This window comes from Canis lupus, chromosome 9 (genome assembly GCF_011100685.1).
Source record: "Canis lupus familiaris isolate Mischka breed German Shepherd chromosome 9, alternate assembly UU_Cfam_GSD_1.0, whole genome shotgun sequence".
NCBI classification, from domain to species: domain Eukaryota; kingdom Metazoa; phylum Chordata; class Mammalia; order Carnivora; family Canidae; genus Canis; species Canis lupus.
Window position 1 is genome coordinate 46,479,761 of NC_049230.1, and position 17,399 is coordinate 46,497,159.

Below are 17,399 nucleotides of genomic sequence, written 5' to 3' on the forward strand. Positions count from 1 at the left end.
CGGGCTCCTTGCACGGAGCCTGCTTCTCCCTCTGCTTCTCTAGGTGTTTCTCATGAATAAATAGATAAAATCTTAAAAAAAAAAAAAAAAAAGGCCAACAGTAGATTCTAAAGTAGCCACATGGCCCTGGTACCTCTTCACAATTTCAGTGCTTTGCTATCTCCTTTAAGCTTACTTTACTTATTCAAACTCTTCTCAATGCTCAGTAAGTCACTTTCCTCTTCATACCCTAATATGTATTTCAAGAAATCAATTTAAAGCAGAAATGACTTAACCTTTGGCTTCAACGATGTGTAAAGCTTCTGAGGCGGACCACGCAATTATCTAGTTGCTTTGCACAAATGTATAAACTTACATTTAACAAATTAGGATATTCACTGCTTTGGAATTGGCCTTTAAGTAAAATAGGCAGCTTAAACACATATAAATCCAAAAGAAAAAGAAAAAGTCTACTTTATCTGGTAATTTCATTGGATTTATACACAAAAGAAATGGAAGTCTTACAAGGTATTTGCACACCCATGGTCACAGCAACATTAATTCACAATAGCCAAAAGGAACCCAAATGTCCATCAACAGATAAACGAATATACAAAATGTGATATATACAATGAAATATTAACATTATTCAGCCTTAAAAAGGAAAGATATTATGACACATGCTATAATATGGATGAACACTGAGGACACTATTCTAGTCCCAAAAGGACAAATACTGTAAGTCCCTAGAATAGTCCAATTCATAGAGACAAAAAAGACTGGTATTTGCCAGACACTAGGCTAAAGGGAGGAATGAGGGATTGCTGTTTAACATGTAGAGAGTTTTAGTTTTACAAGAAAACAATTCTGGAGACTAGCTGTATAACAATATAAATGTACTTAACACTACTGAACTATACACTTTAAAACATATAGTTTCATGTTACAAAAAACTTTTTTTGAAGATTCCATTTATTCACAAGAGACACAGAGAGAGGCGGAGACACAGGCAGAGGGAGAAGTAGGCTCTCTGCAGGGAGCCCAATATGGGACTCGATCCCAGGACCCCCAGATCACAACCTGAGCCGAAGGCAGACACTCAACTGCTGAGCCACCTAGGTGCCCCTAAAACTATAAATTTCATATTATGTATATTTTATGACAATTCAAAAAAAATCTTCTCTATGTCCCAAAGCTAAATCCTAGGGTTAAAAGCCCTTTTACTTTTGAACTCCCACATTATCCATCATTTCAACACCATTTGGCAGGGTGAGAAGTCAAGCGAGACAAATAACATTTTTCCAGTACCTTATGCTGCTTAATGACAGGTGTGTTGTCCAAAATAATTAGCTTTTAAAAAGGAATAGCCTTGACTCTCCTCTGGAACTGGTTAGTGATCTCAGTTTCCCTTCATTAAGTTCTTGACAGCTCAATGTCCTCACATCTGTCATTGTTTGGGAGACTGATTCCAAGAACATAAACTGCTTCAAGGACTAGGCAACAAATTTATTCTGGCTAATGGGACAGATCTGAACCCATCTGCTTTCTAATCAAAAGCCATATTTGAATCAGTTTTGTTCCACCACAGTACCATACCAAAGGGAGCAATGTAATCATACGGTATTTTCCTCCTTTCTATTCATGTTGTACAAGAAACACAAATCAATTAAAAGCATAAGAGCATCCTCAAAACAGGGTCTCTGCAACCTGTGGAATCTGCAACCTTTTCCATTTTTATCTGTTTATTCTTCGGACTACTGCGATGACATTTCCTCTAAGTGACATGGTCTCTTTTAGAATTACACAGGGAGAAAACAGTCACACGTTGTTATAACTAACTTACCTTAATCTTTTTTTAAGTTGTAAACTGTCATGGATGATCCTTTTAACAAACTCTAATTCACCTCCTTCTGCCATGATTTCTGTAATACCTCCTGTATTTACAGAACTAGGTGGAGGTCGCCGAGGATTTCGAGAGTTTACTCCCTGCATGACAACAACAACAATGATATCTGGTGAAAATTTTTTATGCTGTAAGACTAACTCTTTAACCATAATCTAATTTTAAATGAGAATGCTCAGGTGTAATTTAGCTTCCAAATATCATGCTAGATCTAGGATTTAAAAATCATACAGCTGTTGCAATATTACATTTTAAAGCAACTGCATTTATCCTAATATTCTTTCCCAGGATCTTTTTTACTTTCTTTTCTTTTCTTTTCTTTTCTTCTTTTCTTTTCTTTCTTTCCTTTCCTTTCTTTTTCTTTCTTTCTTTTTTTTTAATTTTTATTTATTCATGATAGTCACACAGGGAGAAAGAGAGAGAGAGAGAGGCAGAGACATAGGCAGAGGGAGAAGCAGGCTCCACGCACTGGGAGCCCGACGTGGGATTTGATCCCAGGTCTCCAGGATCGCGCCCTGGGCCAAAGGCAGGCGCCAAACCACTGCACCACCCAGGGATCCCTCTTTCTTTCTTTTTTAAGATTTTATTTATTTAAGAGACAGAGTGAGCAAGAAAAGAGAACACACAAGCAGAGGCAGAGGAAGAGGGAGAGGGAGAAGCAGACTACCTGCTGAGCAGGGAGACCAATGTATGGCTCTATCCCAGACGCTTATGTAACTGAGCCACCCAGGTGCCCCATCTTCCACCTTTGTGATTTAACATAAAAAACTTTACCTTTTTTTATGTAGCCTGTCACTTTTCTTTATGTTTTGTCTTGGTATCATATAGAAAATATTGTATCCAAAGATTATATAAATATTTATTTTCTTCTAGCACTCCTATGGTTTCACTTTTTAAGTTTAAATATTTAATCCCCTTCTACCCCAAATCATATTAAAAATATTAAATACATCAAATATCTAAATATAAAAGCTAAAATTAAAAACCCTTGGAAGAAAACATAGGAGTAAATCTTCAAGATTGGATTGGGCAATAGTTGCTTAGAGAAATTGGACTCCTTGAAATTAAGTTTGTAGGCTGCAAAGAACACAAAGAACGTGAAAAGATGAGGTGCCTGGGTGCTTCAGTGGGTTAAGCAGCTGCTTTCAGCTCAGGTTGTGATCCCAGGGTCCTAGGATAGAGCCCTGTGTCAGGCTCCCTGCTCAGCAGGGAGCCTGCTTCTCTCTTTTCTCCCTCACCCCCTTCCCCTACTTGTGCTCTCACTCTCTCAAATAAATAATATCTTAAGGAAAAAAAGGTGCAAGGACAATCCACAGGAGAAAATGTTTGCAAATATTAAATCTAATAAGGGACTTGTGTCTAGAATATATAAAAAATTCTTACAATAATAATAAAAAGAAAAATAATCCAATTTTTAAATGGGTAAAGGATCTCAATAGTCATTTCTCAAAAGAAGTAGACAAACTGCCAAGAAGCACATGAAAAGCCATTCAACATAATTAGCCATCAGGGAAATAAACATCAAAACCAAGACGAGATACCACTTCACACCCACTAGAATGGCTATAATCAAGAAGACATATAATAACCAGCACTGACAAGCATGTGGAGAAACTGGAAATTGGAATCCTCACACACGGATGCTCACATCAGCATTTTTTCTAACAGCCAAAAAGTAGAGACAACCCAAATGTCCATCAATGAATGAATGGAAAAGTAAGATGTGGTATTTCCATATAATGGAATATTCTTTGGCAATAAAAAGAAATTAAGTACTGATATATACTGTAATATGGATGAACCTTGAAAATATACTATGTTTAGTGAAAGAAGCCAGTCACAAAACAGCACATATTGTATGATTCCACTCACAGGAAATGTCCAAAACACGCAAACCCATCAAGACAGAAATTAGACTTTTGGTGACTTGGGACTATAGGAACTGTGAGAACTGAGAGTAACTGCCAATGGGGATGGGATGGGTAGGGGAGTGATGAATATGTTCTGAAAACGGACTGTGGTGATAGTTACACAAATCTGTGAATATACTAACAATAATTAAATTCTACCCATTACGTGGGTGAATTATATGGCATGTGAATTATATCTCAATAAACCTGGTATAAAAAGAAATTTAGTTCTGATGCTAGTAATATTCTATTTCTTCATCTGGATGCTAGTTCCACAGGAGTGTTCACTTTGGAAAATCCAGTTTACACTTACAGCATGGGGTATATGTCTTCATAGATACATAAAATATACTGCTACTGGATTTCTCATATATGGTAAGCCAATAAAACTTCTTTTATTAAATCAATCTGAATTGAGTCCTCAGGTGCTTGATACCAGAAGCATCCTAATTCAGTTTCCAAAATAAAAGTTGTTCCTTGCCCCTATCTTTGCAAACATCAGCAACTTAGATAAATAGTTAATCTTAAACCAAAAGATGCTTTACCTTGGCTTCCAACTGATTGGCAAAAAAGGGAGGGTTGCACATGCAAAAATCATAGATTATCTCAGATTCTTCTTTAAGGGCATCCATCAAGAGTGTCTTCTGTGGTACTTTTACCACTAGGAGAAAAAAACAGGAACTGTTAACTACTCTTAATGTTCTGATAGTTTTCAAATATGACCACAGATTCTATGACACTAGTTCCTTCAATAGATAAGAGTTTAATTTCCCTCTCCTTGAATATAGGCTGTACTCAGTGACTCATTTTTATTGAACAGAATGAATATGAAGTGAAAGGATGTCACTTCTGAGGCTAGGTCATCAAAGAAAAATGGCTTCTTCCTTGTCCTATTTCTTGAATTAACTGAACTAAGAGAAGCCAGCTAACACACTGTAAAGTGGCTCAAGTGGCCTAGAGGAGAGATCCACGTGAATGAATCAAATTTCCCACCAACAGCCATGTTATGTGAATCATCTTGGAAGCAAACCTCTATCCCCAGTCAATCCTTCAGATAACTGCAGATTCATCAGCCTGAACCAGAACCACCCAATCTAGGCCATGCCCAAATTTCCTGCCCACACAAATTATGAGATAAATATTTATTGTTTAAAGTTACTAGATTTTGACAGGCACTAAGGAGAGCACTTGATGAGATGAACACTGGATGTTATACTATATGTTAGCAAATTAATTTAAAATTTTTTAAAAGTTGCTAGATTTTGGAGTAATTTATAACACAGAAATGGACAACTGAAAAACACATAATGATATGCTTAACACCAGTGAGAAAAGCCTAGTTTCATAAAAAGACCTAAATTCTCTTTAATGAAAAAAAGAAAAAATGAACTACTCTTCAAATATACCATAAGGACAAAATTAATTAAAAGTAACTGGTTACTAATGGGGCTTGACTATCTGTGGCACAATTTCATGTACTGAAATAAAAAAGATGGTATATAGCAGGGTTTTACTTTTAAAATCCTGGTGACTAGGTTATTTTATATACAATTATTTTCCATAATTCATTCATAGTAGTTATGTTCTATAAAGCCACCATGAATGAACACTGAGTTGGAACCAATGGCTCCTAAGAGAAATATAGGGTTAGGTAACTGTGAGCCTCTGATCAAACATTCTCAACAACTGAACAATATTATAATTATATATGTGTTTCTGTTTAAAGACACTTTAATATACATTGTTGATTCGTTAACACTAAAATGGCGGCCCATAGCACAAAACTCATCTGAATGAAGCTTTTCTTTTTTTTTTTTTATTTATGATAGTCACAGAGAGAGAGAGAGAGAGAGAGAGAGAGAGAGAGAGAGAGAGAGGCAGACACAGGCAGAGGGAGAAGCAGGCTCCATGCACCGGGAGCCCGACGTGGGATTCGATCCCGGGTCTCCAGGATCACGCCCTGGGCCAAAGGCAGGTGCCAAACCGCTGCGCCACCCAGGGATCCCTGAATGAAGCTTTTCTAACTCATGTATTTGCTCTGTAACATTCATCATAGTCTTCTTATACTTAAGGAACACCTACTAGATAGCACTTAACCACTATGTTTAGGGGCCATTTTAAATAGCAAAATCACCAAGAAAATGCACAAAAGTGCAAAGAACGTGACATTAAATGGACTATGAAAATGACACTGTCTACAGGACAGAGTTGAAACAAGACAGGGCATCACCTTGTTCAATTTCAGCTGGGAACCTGCATGTTGGATAACTCAATTTTTTTGCCACTCTACGCATGTCTGTGAATGACCATAAAAGTACCTCAAGTACTGATTTTGAGGTTAAACTCCAAAAGGCAAATTCACAAATACAGAATCCAAAAATTATAAGGATTAACAGTATTTACCATATTTCCTTTAGAGTTAACTCTGATAACAAAGCTGCAAACCTCATTACAATGTACCATTTTTTTTTTTTTCTGTTCTACTTATTTCCAAGATTTTATTTAAATTCAAGTTAGTTGGGATCCCTGGGTGGCGCAGCGGTTTGGCGCCTGCCTTTGGCCCAGGGCGCGATCCCGGAGACCCGGGATCGAATCCCACATCGGGTTCCCGGTGCATGGAGCCTGCTTCTCCCTCTGCCTGTGTCTCTGCCTCTCTCTCTGTCTCTCTGTGACTATCATAAATAATAAATTAAATAAATAAATAAATAAATAAATAAATAAATAAATAAATAAATAAATAAATTCAAGTTAGTTAATATATAGCGTATTAGTTTCAGGAGTATAATTTAGTGATTCATCACTTACATATAACACGCAGTGCTCATCACATCCAGTGCCCTCCTTAACCCCCATCACCCATTTAGCCCATCTCCCTGCCCACCTCCCCACCAGCAACCCTGTTTGTTCTCTATAGTTAAGAGTCTCTTATGTTTTGCCTCCTCATTTTTATCTTATTTTATTTTTCCTTCCACAATGTCCCATATTTTTTTAAATTACCAAAGTCTGTATATTAAAGCAAAAAATGAGATGTGTTAAATTATAAAGAAAGGTTAATAAACAGTGCTTGAAAGGACATTTATTCTGTAGAGCTAACCTTTTATAAGATCAGATAAATTATTCTGTTCCACATTTTTCTTCGCATAGTTGAAGCACATGTCATCTACTTCTGTTGCAAGGAAATACCAGCCATTTAAGGTTGTTCCAAGTAAAGGATAGATGCACGATGCACCAGTACCTAGTAAAACAAAAATTCAAAACACATTGCACACAGAGGAGAGAGAAGTGAGAATAACAAGCCAAGACACCATTCTTCCTTTCTTAGAATTCGTCTTATAACCTTAACAGTTTAAATCCTAAGCTGATACCTGATTACATACAATAGCTGCTGGGCTCTCTAGTCATTTCAGAGAAGTCAGTTTTACCTCAAAACTGGATTCAAATTTCTTAGAGGACAGAAATTCTGCTGCTCTCTTCTTTTGTATGTTGTATGTAAAATGAAGTGTGCATATCTGAGTGGGGATCAAGGACTACAAGACTGATAAACTAAAAACTGTCAAAACAAGTTAATTTACTTCATAAAATTTTTCATTTTAAATCTCACAAAACACTCAATTTTATGAAATGAAATCAAAGCTTGGAATAGATCAGTGTACATCCCATATCCCAAAAGCAAAAAAAAAAAAAATAAAAAATACATAGGATATAAAATTTTTATGATTATTTAAATGACCAACTCCCCACATATCTGTAAGTTGTTACTTGAAGGAAATCAGTAGTTTTTAAAAAACTAACAAAACAAAACACACAAAAAACAACCAAAAAGATAATTCATTTCTTAGATGCGATGACAGAGAAAAACATCTGATCCTGATCCAAAACATCAATCATTGGCTTGCCCCACCATAGTTTCAAGGAAGACATTTCAAGGCAAATGTTTCAGGCAAAGATCACTCTTTGACAACTAGGGTTTGGTCTAAACTTCTATGTAGATCCCTCAACCATGGACTAGACTATATACTAACCACAAATACTGCTTTATAACCACTGACTAATCTTGGCCAGAAAGATCCAAAAGCACACATTCAAGAGAAGAGGAGCCAGTGATTCTCCTGAAGGCCTATGGAAGTCAGCACCTACCAGCCTTGCTTTCCCCTGACCACATCTTGGTGCCAATCTAGTCTTCTAAGGATTTGGCAGGAAGAGATGGGGGCTAAAGATATCCCTCACCCAGAGGAAAGCTAGGGTCAGTGTACTGCTTTTTCTTTAAGCATTAATTAAGTAAAAGATAGGACAATAACTAACAGCCCTTTGACAGTCCCCTAGATAGCTATTCTTCCTATCATGTTTACCCAATAGCATCCTGGCCCTGAGGCGACTGGTCAAACACCTCCCTGGGGATGTATGAGATAGTGACAGAAGGGGTAAAGGGAACTCAAGCTTCTCTCAGAGGCCACAATTATTTAGTCCCTGCTAACCATTCTGGTAAACCAGAGTCATTCAGAGTAAGAACATTTAAGAAGCTCTACGAAAAAATGTCTGGACCAAATACCAGGCCCAGATAACCACCTCTTCATACTTCAATTCATTTAAAAGCAAAGACCAAAAAAAAAAAAAAAATACACTTTCTTTCAATTGCCCAAAGATCAGGCACCTCCAAAGTAATAAATATGTAGGTAGGGGAACCCGGGTGGCGGTTTAGCGCTGCCTTTAACCCAGAGTGTGATCCTGGAGACCCGGGATCGAGTCCCACATCAGGCTCCCTGCATGGAGCCTGCTTCTCCCTCTGCCTGTGTCTCTGCCTCTCTTTCTCTTTCTGTGTCTCTCATTAATAAATAAATAATCTTTTTAAAAAATGTACATACCTTAATTTAAAAATACTTTATTATGAGGTGCCTGGGTGGCTCAGTGGTTGAGTGTGTCTGCCTTTGGCTCAGATAGTGCTCCCGGGGTCCTGAGATCGAGTTCCTCATCGGGCTCCCCAGAGCAAGTCTGCTTCTCCCTCTGCCTATGTCTCTGCCTCTCTCTCTCTGTGTCTCATGAATAAATAAATAAAATCTTTAAAAAAAAGAATAGGTAAAGGATTTGTCCTCTGCCAAAAAAATCAAATTTCTTCATTCTTAAGACCAAAAAGACTTGAATTGTAACATCCTAATCCCCTCAGAAAGCTGAGTGACATTTAAAAATGGACAATAATTCTTGTAATGATAAATAAAAGTGGAAAGTGTATAATCATAGAATTAGAGCAAACTGATGGAGTCTAGGGGAAGAATTTATATAAAACCCTAATTAGAATGAATGTGATTTCAGCAAGAGTGCTCCTTATGAAGAGCTAACATCCATTAACCTCCTATATCCCCCAAGTGTTATTTTAGATGGTTTGGGGCATAATTAAAATAAACTAGTACCAAGTAGGCTCTACGCTTCTTAAGCTTTCTATAACCCATCAGCCAATCTTCTGCCATGAACATAAAAGGGCAGAGCTTTTATTAAACCCCTCATTTTTCAATAGTACTTAGCTCCTGTGGGGTGTCCAGAATTTTGAATGTTGAAATAATGATGGTATTTATCCAGGAACATTCAACAAATTATTTACTGGATACCTACTATGTACCAAAAATTTTGGTGGGCCTTGGGATGTTATGGTAAGCAAAAAAGTAACAGGCTCTGCACTCTGTAATCTAGTGGTTGAGAAAGACATTAATCAGACAAGTGAATGCGTGGTTAAAAATAAATCGAATACCATGAAAGAAGAAACATGGTTTTCTAAAGTTCATAATCAAGGAACTTGCCTCCTGCTGGAAGGTCAGAGACGGCTTTCTTGAGAAAATAAGGCTTGAGTTGACAACTATACAATAAATGAGATTAACAAGGTAATAGTGGGGAAGTTACAGACAGAGGGAACAATATAAATAAAAGCTAAAGTCATGGTGCCTTACTTAGAAGAACTAAAGACAGGATGCCTGGCTGGCTCAGCGGCTGAGCGTCTGCTTTCGCCTCATGATTCCGGAGTCCTCGGATAGAGTCCCATATTGGGCTTCTTACATGGAGCTTGCTTCTCCCTCTATGTCTCTGCCTCTCTCTGTCTCTCTATCTCTCTATGTCTCTCATGAATAAGTAAATAAAATCTTAAAAAAAAAAGAAGAAGAAGAACTAAAGACTACAAGTATAGAAAACAAGGAAGAGAAACACATTGGATGAGGCTTAGAAAGGCCCAAAGAAGAGGGAAGGGAACAGACAATGGACATGCTAACAGACTAAGTCAGAGAGTATTGGTTATTTATCAGAGCAATACAAAGGTCATTAAAGTGGTAACATGTGACATGTGAGCAGGTATGGATTTATACATACTTCCTGAAAAATGAAAATGTGGAGGCAACAGAGTGGGTGAGAAGAGTAAAAAAGTAATTCTGGGGGCAGCCCAGGTGGCTCAGTGGTTTAGCGCTGCCTTCAGCCCAGGGTGTGATCCTGGAGACCTGGGATCGAGTCCCACGTCAGACTCCCTGCATGGAGCCTGACTCCCTGCTTCTCCCTCTGCCTGTGTCTCTGCCTCTCTCTGTGTCTCTCATGAATAAACAAATAAAATCTTAAAAAACAACAACAACAAAAAAGAAATGATGATAGACATTCTTGGTGAGAAAGGGGAGATATATCAAGGACTATCAAGGATGGCGGGTGGAATGTGTGGATTTGCTGAAATAAAGAATGAAGAAAGAGGACCAAGATCAGAAAGAAAAGAATAGGAGTCTGGTCTAGGACATGGCAAGTCCACAACATTCTTGAGATATCCATATTTTGGACATATGGGACTATAGCTCAAGATCTGAGTTGGCAGAATATATGAATTTGTGAATTGTTCGCATGGAGGTGGAAAACAGTCACAGAGGTGGATGAAATTGCCTAGAGTTAGAATTCTGAATAAGAAAAGGGCTAAAGACTGAGTGAACTTTAAGGACTCTCAACATCTTATGGCCAGGTATAGGAAAGTAACAGGGGAGAAGAATGACTAGAAAGGAGAGGAAAACAGGAGGAAGCCATGGAGGAGCATGCATAAAGGGGGAGCCAATAAACGACCTGAAAAGGTCATGTATGAGGACGACTAAAAATGTTTGCTAAAAATGCATGCAAATGTCAAAATTAAACATTTACTATTATCTAGAAAGTATCTTTCTCTACCATGATTAGAAATAGAGCCATATAGCTTTCTTTTTCCCCACAAAGGATTAGTACCGGCCAAAGGATTAAAAATGTTCTTAACCCTATCACCTTAAAACAGTGGCTATGCTAAACATACCCTGGCTTCATTTCCTTATGTATTTCCTCTAATTTCCCAAATGAATAAACTAAACAGTGTTTTCTACTGCAACAGTTTACAACCAAAAGAATATCTTAATGACTTTTTTCCTCTCTTTAATTCTGGATTAAATGCCCTTTATTAATAATCATCCAAGAGATTCCTGAAAGTATCAGCTCACATGATCTTAAACGGCCATCATAAATAAACGGCCATCATAAAATATCCCAATATGGGGACTGCTGTACTAACACCAAATAATCCAGAGTAAAAATAACGTCCAAAAGATGCAGACATCAATACGGTAATCTGAAAAGCTAAGAAAACAAAAGTCTCACTTGAATTCTGCACTGTTATACCCCTGCTCCGTTTGGTGCTGAAAATCCCTTCTTGGGAGAAATAAATGGCAGAAAAGCCCAAGTATAGCAAACAAGAACAGTAGTGTCTGTAGCCAGCGTCTTTTACACACAAATATCCAGAAGAGAAGCTTACAAAGAAATTGACCTTGTAAAATTTATGAAATTTATGTTTAGCTAAAGAAGAATTGAAAAAAAAAAAGAAAAAGAAAAATTGAAAATCATATATACCTATGTCAATTCCTCTTCGGAGAGTACTTTTGTCAGAGCCCTGATGACCAATGAGATCTTCTACCCAATGAATGTAGTTGAGTCTCAAGGGAACTGTAGGAATCAGTCTTTCCAATGGAATATCAATAGAAAGTCCAAAATCTTCCTTTAGAAGAGTACAAGTCAGAGCTCTGACTGCTTCCGGGTCTTTAAAATTCAGACTGAGGGGCGGAGAAAAAGAAATAAAATATTAGTAAGATTCAATATGCTACACAAGCTCTATGGGGGCCAGACAACACCGAATCCCCATTTGAATTTTCTTGGAGACCACAGATAAATAGCTATGTAGAGCATTCAGTGCAGTGACAAACACGTGGGTGTTCAACAGAGTCATAGAATATGAAAAGCAGTATAAACTGCCACCAAAAACACTGCATTTTCACACAAGGAACATGGAGGACATGAGTGCCTCTGTTCCAATTCCTGTTTGATGGTCTCCTTAGTTATGACTTTGGACAAGTTATTTAACCTCCATGAGACTGTTTCCCCAGCTGTAAAATGGGGATAATAATACCTATATTATATTGTTGCTGTGAGATAATCTGAGAAAAATTAGCATAATGCCCAGTAAGTATCATACAAATGCTGGCTGTTTTGACTCTTATCATTTTTTTTTAATTTCTTTTTTTTTTATTTATTTATGATAGTCACACACAGAGAGAGAGAGGCAGAGACATAGGCAGAGGGAGAAGCAGGCTCCATGCACCTGGGAGCCCGACGTGGGATTCGATCCCGGGTCTCCAGGATCACACCCTGGGCCGAAGGCAGGCGCTAAACCGCTGCACCACCCAGGGATCCCCAACTCTTATCATTAACATCATTGGACATTAACACTTTAAAAAAAATTGTGTATACACACATACATATACACACACAACACACACATATATATTAAGATTTTATTTGACAGAGAGAGGGAGAGAGAAAGAGAGAGCACAGGTAGGGGAAGGGGCAGAGGGAAAGGGGAAAAACAAACTCCTGACTGAGCAAGGAGCCCAATGTGGGGCTCCATCCCAGAACTCCAGGATCATGACCTGAACTGAAAGTAGATGCTTAACTGACTGAGCCACCCAGGCGCCTAGACATTAGCACTTTTTGAAAATCATATTTAAAGATGGAAAGAAAGCAGTATAAAATGCTTAATAATGAAAACAGGATAAGATACTTAAATATAATAAATATAATAATTTTAAACTATTTTTAGTTTAAAAAACTATTTTTAGCAGCTTTACTGAGGTATAATTTACATAACACTCGTTAAGTATACAATTCAGGAACCCCTGGGTGGCTTAGCAGTTGAGTATCTGCCTTCAGCTCAGGGCATGATCCTGGGATACAGGATCCAGTCCCGCATGGGGCTCCCTGCATGAAGTTTGCTTCTCCCTCTGCCTATGTCTCTGCTTCCCTCTCTGTCTCTAATAAATAAATAAAATAATTTTTAAAAAAGTATACAATTAACAGTTCTTATTATATTAAGAGTTGAGCAACTATCACCATGATCCAATTTTAGAACACTTCCATCACCCCAAAAAAGACATCTCATGCCCGTATGCAAGCCATTCCTTATTTCTACTCTCAGTTCTAGGCAACCACTCATGTACTTTCTGTCTCCACAGATTTACTTCTTGTGGACATTTCATCTAAATGAAATCATAAAATATGTGGTCTTCATGTCTAGATTCTTCCACTTACCACAACATTTAGGAGATTCACCAACAGTGTGGCATGTATCAGTACTCCATTCCTTTATGTGGCCAAGTAATACTCCATTGTAGGAATAACTGCATTAATGGTTTGTCCTGTCCATTTACCACTTAAGAGACATTTGGGTTGTTTCTACTTTTTGGCTCCCATGAACAAAGTGCTTTAAATATTCACATCAAGTCTTTGTTTATGATCCATATATGATATCTATGTTTAACTTTTTAAGAAACTTGTGCCAATATAATTGCTTTAATGTTAAAATGGTGATAAGTGAAAACCTTAAAACAAAACCAAAGATCTTATTTATAAATGGGGCAATGTAAGAGCAAAAAGCGGGATCCCTGGGTGGCGCAGCGGTTTGGCGCCTGCCTTTGGCCCAGGGCGCGATCCTGGAGACCCGGGATCGAATCCCACATCGGGCTCCCGGTGCATGGAGCCTGCTTCTCCCTCTGCCTGTGTCTCTGCCTCTCTCTCTCTCTGTGTGACTATCATAAATAAATAAAAATTAAAAAAAAAAAAAATAAGAGCAAAAAGCCAGTAGTTGGGGCCAAATTAAAAAAAGGAGCTTTGAAACTTTGAAATTCTGGCCTAAAGTTGTATGTTCCCATTTTAGCCATCAACTGACCCATCATTTTGAAAAACTCAATGCTCAGACAGACAGAAGAGAGTAATTTATCCACCTGGATACCATGGAAACTTCAGGTAGATACCATGGACCAAAACTCCACAGTCACCCACAGCAAAAATATTCTAGAGTATGGGAGTTCAGAAATCTTGAATCTGCAAGCAACTAGCCACGAACTGAAGGTCACTTCAATTCTTAGGTCTCAGTTTCTCCATCTATAAAACTAAGGGATTGTACATAAAAATCCAAGGGTTCTTCCAGATAAAAATTTAAGGATTTATGATGCATACTATGAATTAGTACAATGATATTCACTTAAATATTTGTAGAGCAAATTAGAGAGACATGGAACAATTAATACAATTACTGAAGACATAGAATAACTAAACAGTAAAGATTACCATTATCCTCCAGTCTAATACCTAACAAATTCTTTATCCTTCTGCTTTAGGATATTAAGCATATAACACTATTGAACACGTATTAAGGAATATACAATCAATGGGTATAGATGACATGATCTTTTTTTTTTTTTTTTTAAAGAGGATGGGGCAGAGGAGAAAGAGAATATTAAACAAGCTTCACTCCCAGCTTCGAGTCAACAAGGGCTTGACCTGACAACCCTGAGAGACATGATGTACTCTTTTAAAAAAACTGTTTAGAAAAAAAAAAAAGAAGCTGTTTAGAAAAACACAACTTGAATAGTAAAAGAATTTGTGAAGAGTGATGATGAACAGGATTAGATTTCAGAATTTAGATGTTTGTTATCTATACATAAACTACACTATGAATAAGGTTTCTTATGCTATGTAAGAATGCTTCAGGGTTGGGATGCCTAGGTGGCTCAGGGGTTGAGCATCTGTCTTTGGTTCAGGGCATGAACCTGGGATCCTGGGATCGAGTCCTGTAAATGGCTCCCTGCAGGAGGCCTGCTTCTCCCTCTACCTATGCCTCTGTCCCTCTGTTGTCTCTCTCATGAATAAATAAAATCTTAAAAAAAAAAAGTTAAAAAGAAAAAGTGAAACCACACACACACAAACACAGAGGAATACTATTCAGCCATAAATATGAATGGAATCTTATCATTGCACCACCACTGGTGGACCCTGAAGGCATTATGCTAAGTACAATAGATCTGAGAAGGGCAAATGCTGTATGATCTCATTTAAATGCAGAATCTGGGGATCTCTGGGTGGCGCAGCGGTTTGGCACCTGCCTTTGGCCCAGGGTGCGATCCTGGAGACCCGGGATCGAATCCCACGTCGGGCTCCCTGGTGCATGGAGCCTGCTTCTCCCTCTGCCTATGTCTCTGCCTCTCTCTCTCTCTCTCTGTGACTATCATAAATAAATAAAAATTAAAAAAAAAAAAGTAGTCTTAAAAAAAAGGGGGGGGGGGCAGCCCCAGTGGCACAGCGGTTTGGCGCCACCTGCAGCCAGGTTGTGATCCTGGAGACTGGGGATCGAGTCCCACATCAGGCTTCTTGCATGGAGCCTGCTTCTCCCTGTGTCTCTGCCTCTCTCTCTCTCTCTCTCTCTCTGTGTCTCTCATGAATAAATAAATAAAATATTTTAAATAAATGAATGAATGAATGAATGAATGAATGAATGCAGAATCTAAAAAAAACAAAAAACATCTCATGGGGCACCTGGCTGGTTCAACCAGTAGAGAATGCAACTCTTGATCCTGGGGTTCTGAGTCCAAGTCCCACATTGGGGGTAGAGTTTACTTAAAAAACAAAAACAAACAAACCAAAAAACTCATAGACAGCATGGTTGCCAGAGGCAGGAGGTGTGTGAAGTGGTGAAGGGGGTCAAAAGGTATACATTTCCAGTTATACAATAATTAAGTTATGGAGAAGTAACGTACAGCATGGTGGCTATAGCAAGTAATACTACACTGCAAATTTCAAAGTTGCTAAGAGAAACTTAAAAATTCTTATCACAAGAAAAAAATTTTGTAACTATATGATGAGAGATATTAGACTTTGTGATCATTTTTAATATATACAAATATTGACTCATCAGGTTATATATGTAATTGTAATTATATTTCAATTTTTAGAAATGAAAGTTTAGGGCAGCCCAGGTGGCTCAGCAGTTTAGCGCTGCCTTCGGCCCAGGGCGTGATCCTGGAGACCCGGGATCGAGTCCCACATGAGGCTCCCTCCATGGAACCTGCTTCTCCCTCTACCTGTGTCTCTGCCTCTCTCTGTCTCTCATGAATAAATAAAATCTTAAAAAAAAAAAGAAAAGAAAGTTTAATAATATCTATAGCAAAACAGAAAGAAGATGGCTATAGTGGAATCTCAAGAGATATAATCAGAACCTAGAAGCCCTGAAAGAAAGAAAGAAAGAAAGAAAGAAAGAAAGAAAGAAAGAAAGAAAGAAGAAATAAGAGAAAAGAGAAAAGAAAAGAAAAAAACGAAAGAAAAAAGAAAAAGAAGAGGAGAGGGGAGGGGAGGGGGAAGGGGAAGGGGAAGGAGAAGGAAGAGAAGAGAAGAGAAAAGAGAAGGCAGCCAGTCTGGGTGGCTCAGCGGTTTAGTACCACTTCAGTCCAGGGCGTGATTCTGGAGTCCCAGGATTGAGTCCCACGTCAGGCTCCCTGCGTGGAGCCTGAGTCTCCCTCTGCCTGTGTCTCTGCCCCTCTCTCTGTGTGTGTCTCTCATGAATAAATAAAATCTTAAAAAAAAAAAAAAGACCCTAGAAGTCCTAAGCATACCCAGAGTTCCAGATCTTGGGTTTCCAAATACCACTCCCACTAAAAGGAATCAGAGTTCTTTAGCTGAATTGCTATTCCAGGTTTGAAGTAGGAGAAAGTATAAAATGAGCCTGGAACACTACATTGTATCAGAAAACAGGATATGTGGATTCCTGGGTGGCGCAGTGGTTTGGCGCCTGCCTTTGGCCCAGGGTGCGATCCTGGAGACCCGGGATTGAATCCCACGTCGGGCTCCCGGTGCAAGGAGCCTGCTTCTCCCTCTGCCTATGTCTCTGCCTCTCTCTCTCTCTCTCTGTGACTATCATAAATAAATAAAAATTAAAAAAAAAAAAAAAGGGATCCCTGGGTGGCGCAGCGGTTTGGCGCCTGCCTTTGGCCCAGGGCGCGATCCTGGAGACCCAGGATCGAATCCCACATCAGGCTCCCGGTGCATGGAGCCTGCTTCTCCCTCTGCCTGTGTCTCTGCCTCTCTCTCTCTCTCTCTGTGACTATCATAAATAAATAAAAATTAAAAAAAAAATAAAAAAATAAAAAATAAAAAAAAATAAAAAAAGAAAAGAAAACAGGATATGCTCAAAGATGAGGAAAATCAAAGGGACATGAGCCAGTTAACTGGCTCCCACTGACCAAATGTAGCACAAT

At 38.4% G+C, this 17,399-nt stretch overlaps 1 protein-coding gene across 2 annotated transcripts in view; it reads right to left on the reverse strand.

Moving 5' to 3' along the window:
- Positions 1–17,399, reverse strand: part of METTL16 (methyltransferase like 16) — a 77,386-nt gene that overhangs the window by 40,102 nt on the left and 19,885 nt on the right. For both annotated transcript variants that reach the window (XM_038548527.1, XM_038548528.1), the window contains exons 3-6: positions 11,671–11,870; positions 6,887–7,027; positions 4,338–4,453; positions 1,823–1,965 (exon numbers count right to left, since the gene is read on the reverse strand). In XM_038548527.1, coding sequence (XP_038404455.1) covers positions 1,823–1,965; positions 4,338–4,453; positions 6,887–7,027; positions 11,671–11,870 — 600 coding nt within the window. The remainder of the gene's footprint in view (positions 1–1,822; positions 1,966–4,337; positions 4,454–6,886; positions 7,028–11,670; positions 11,871–17,399) is intronic.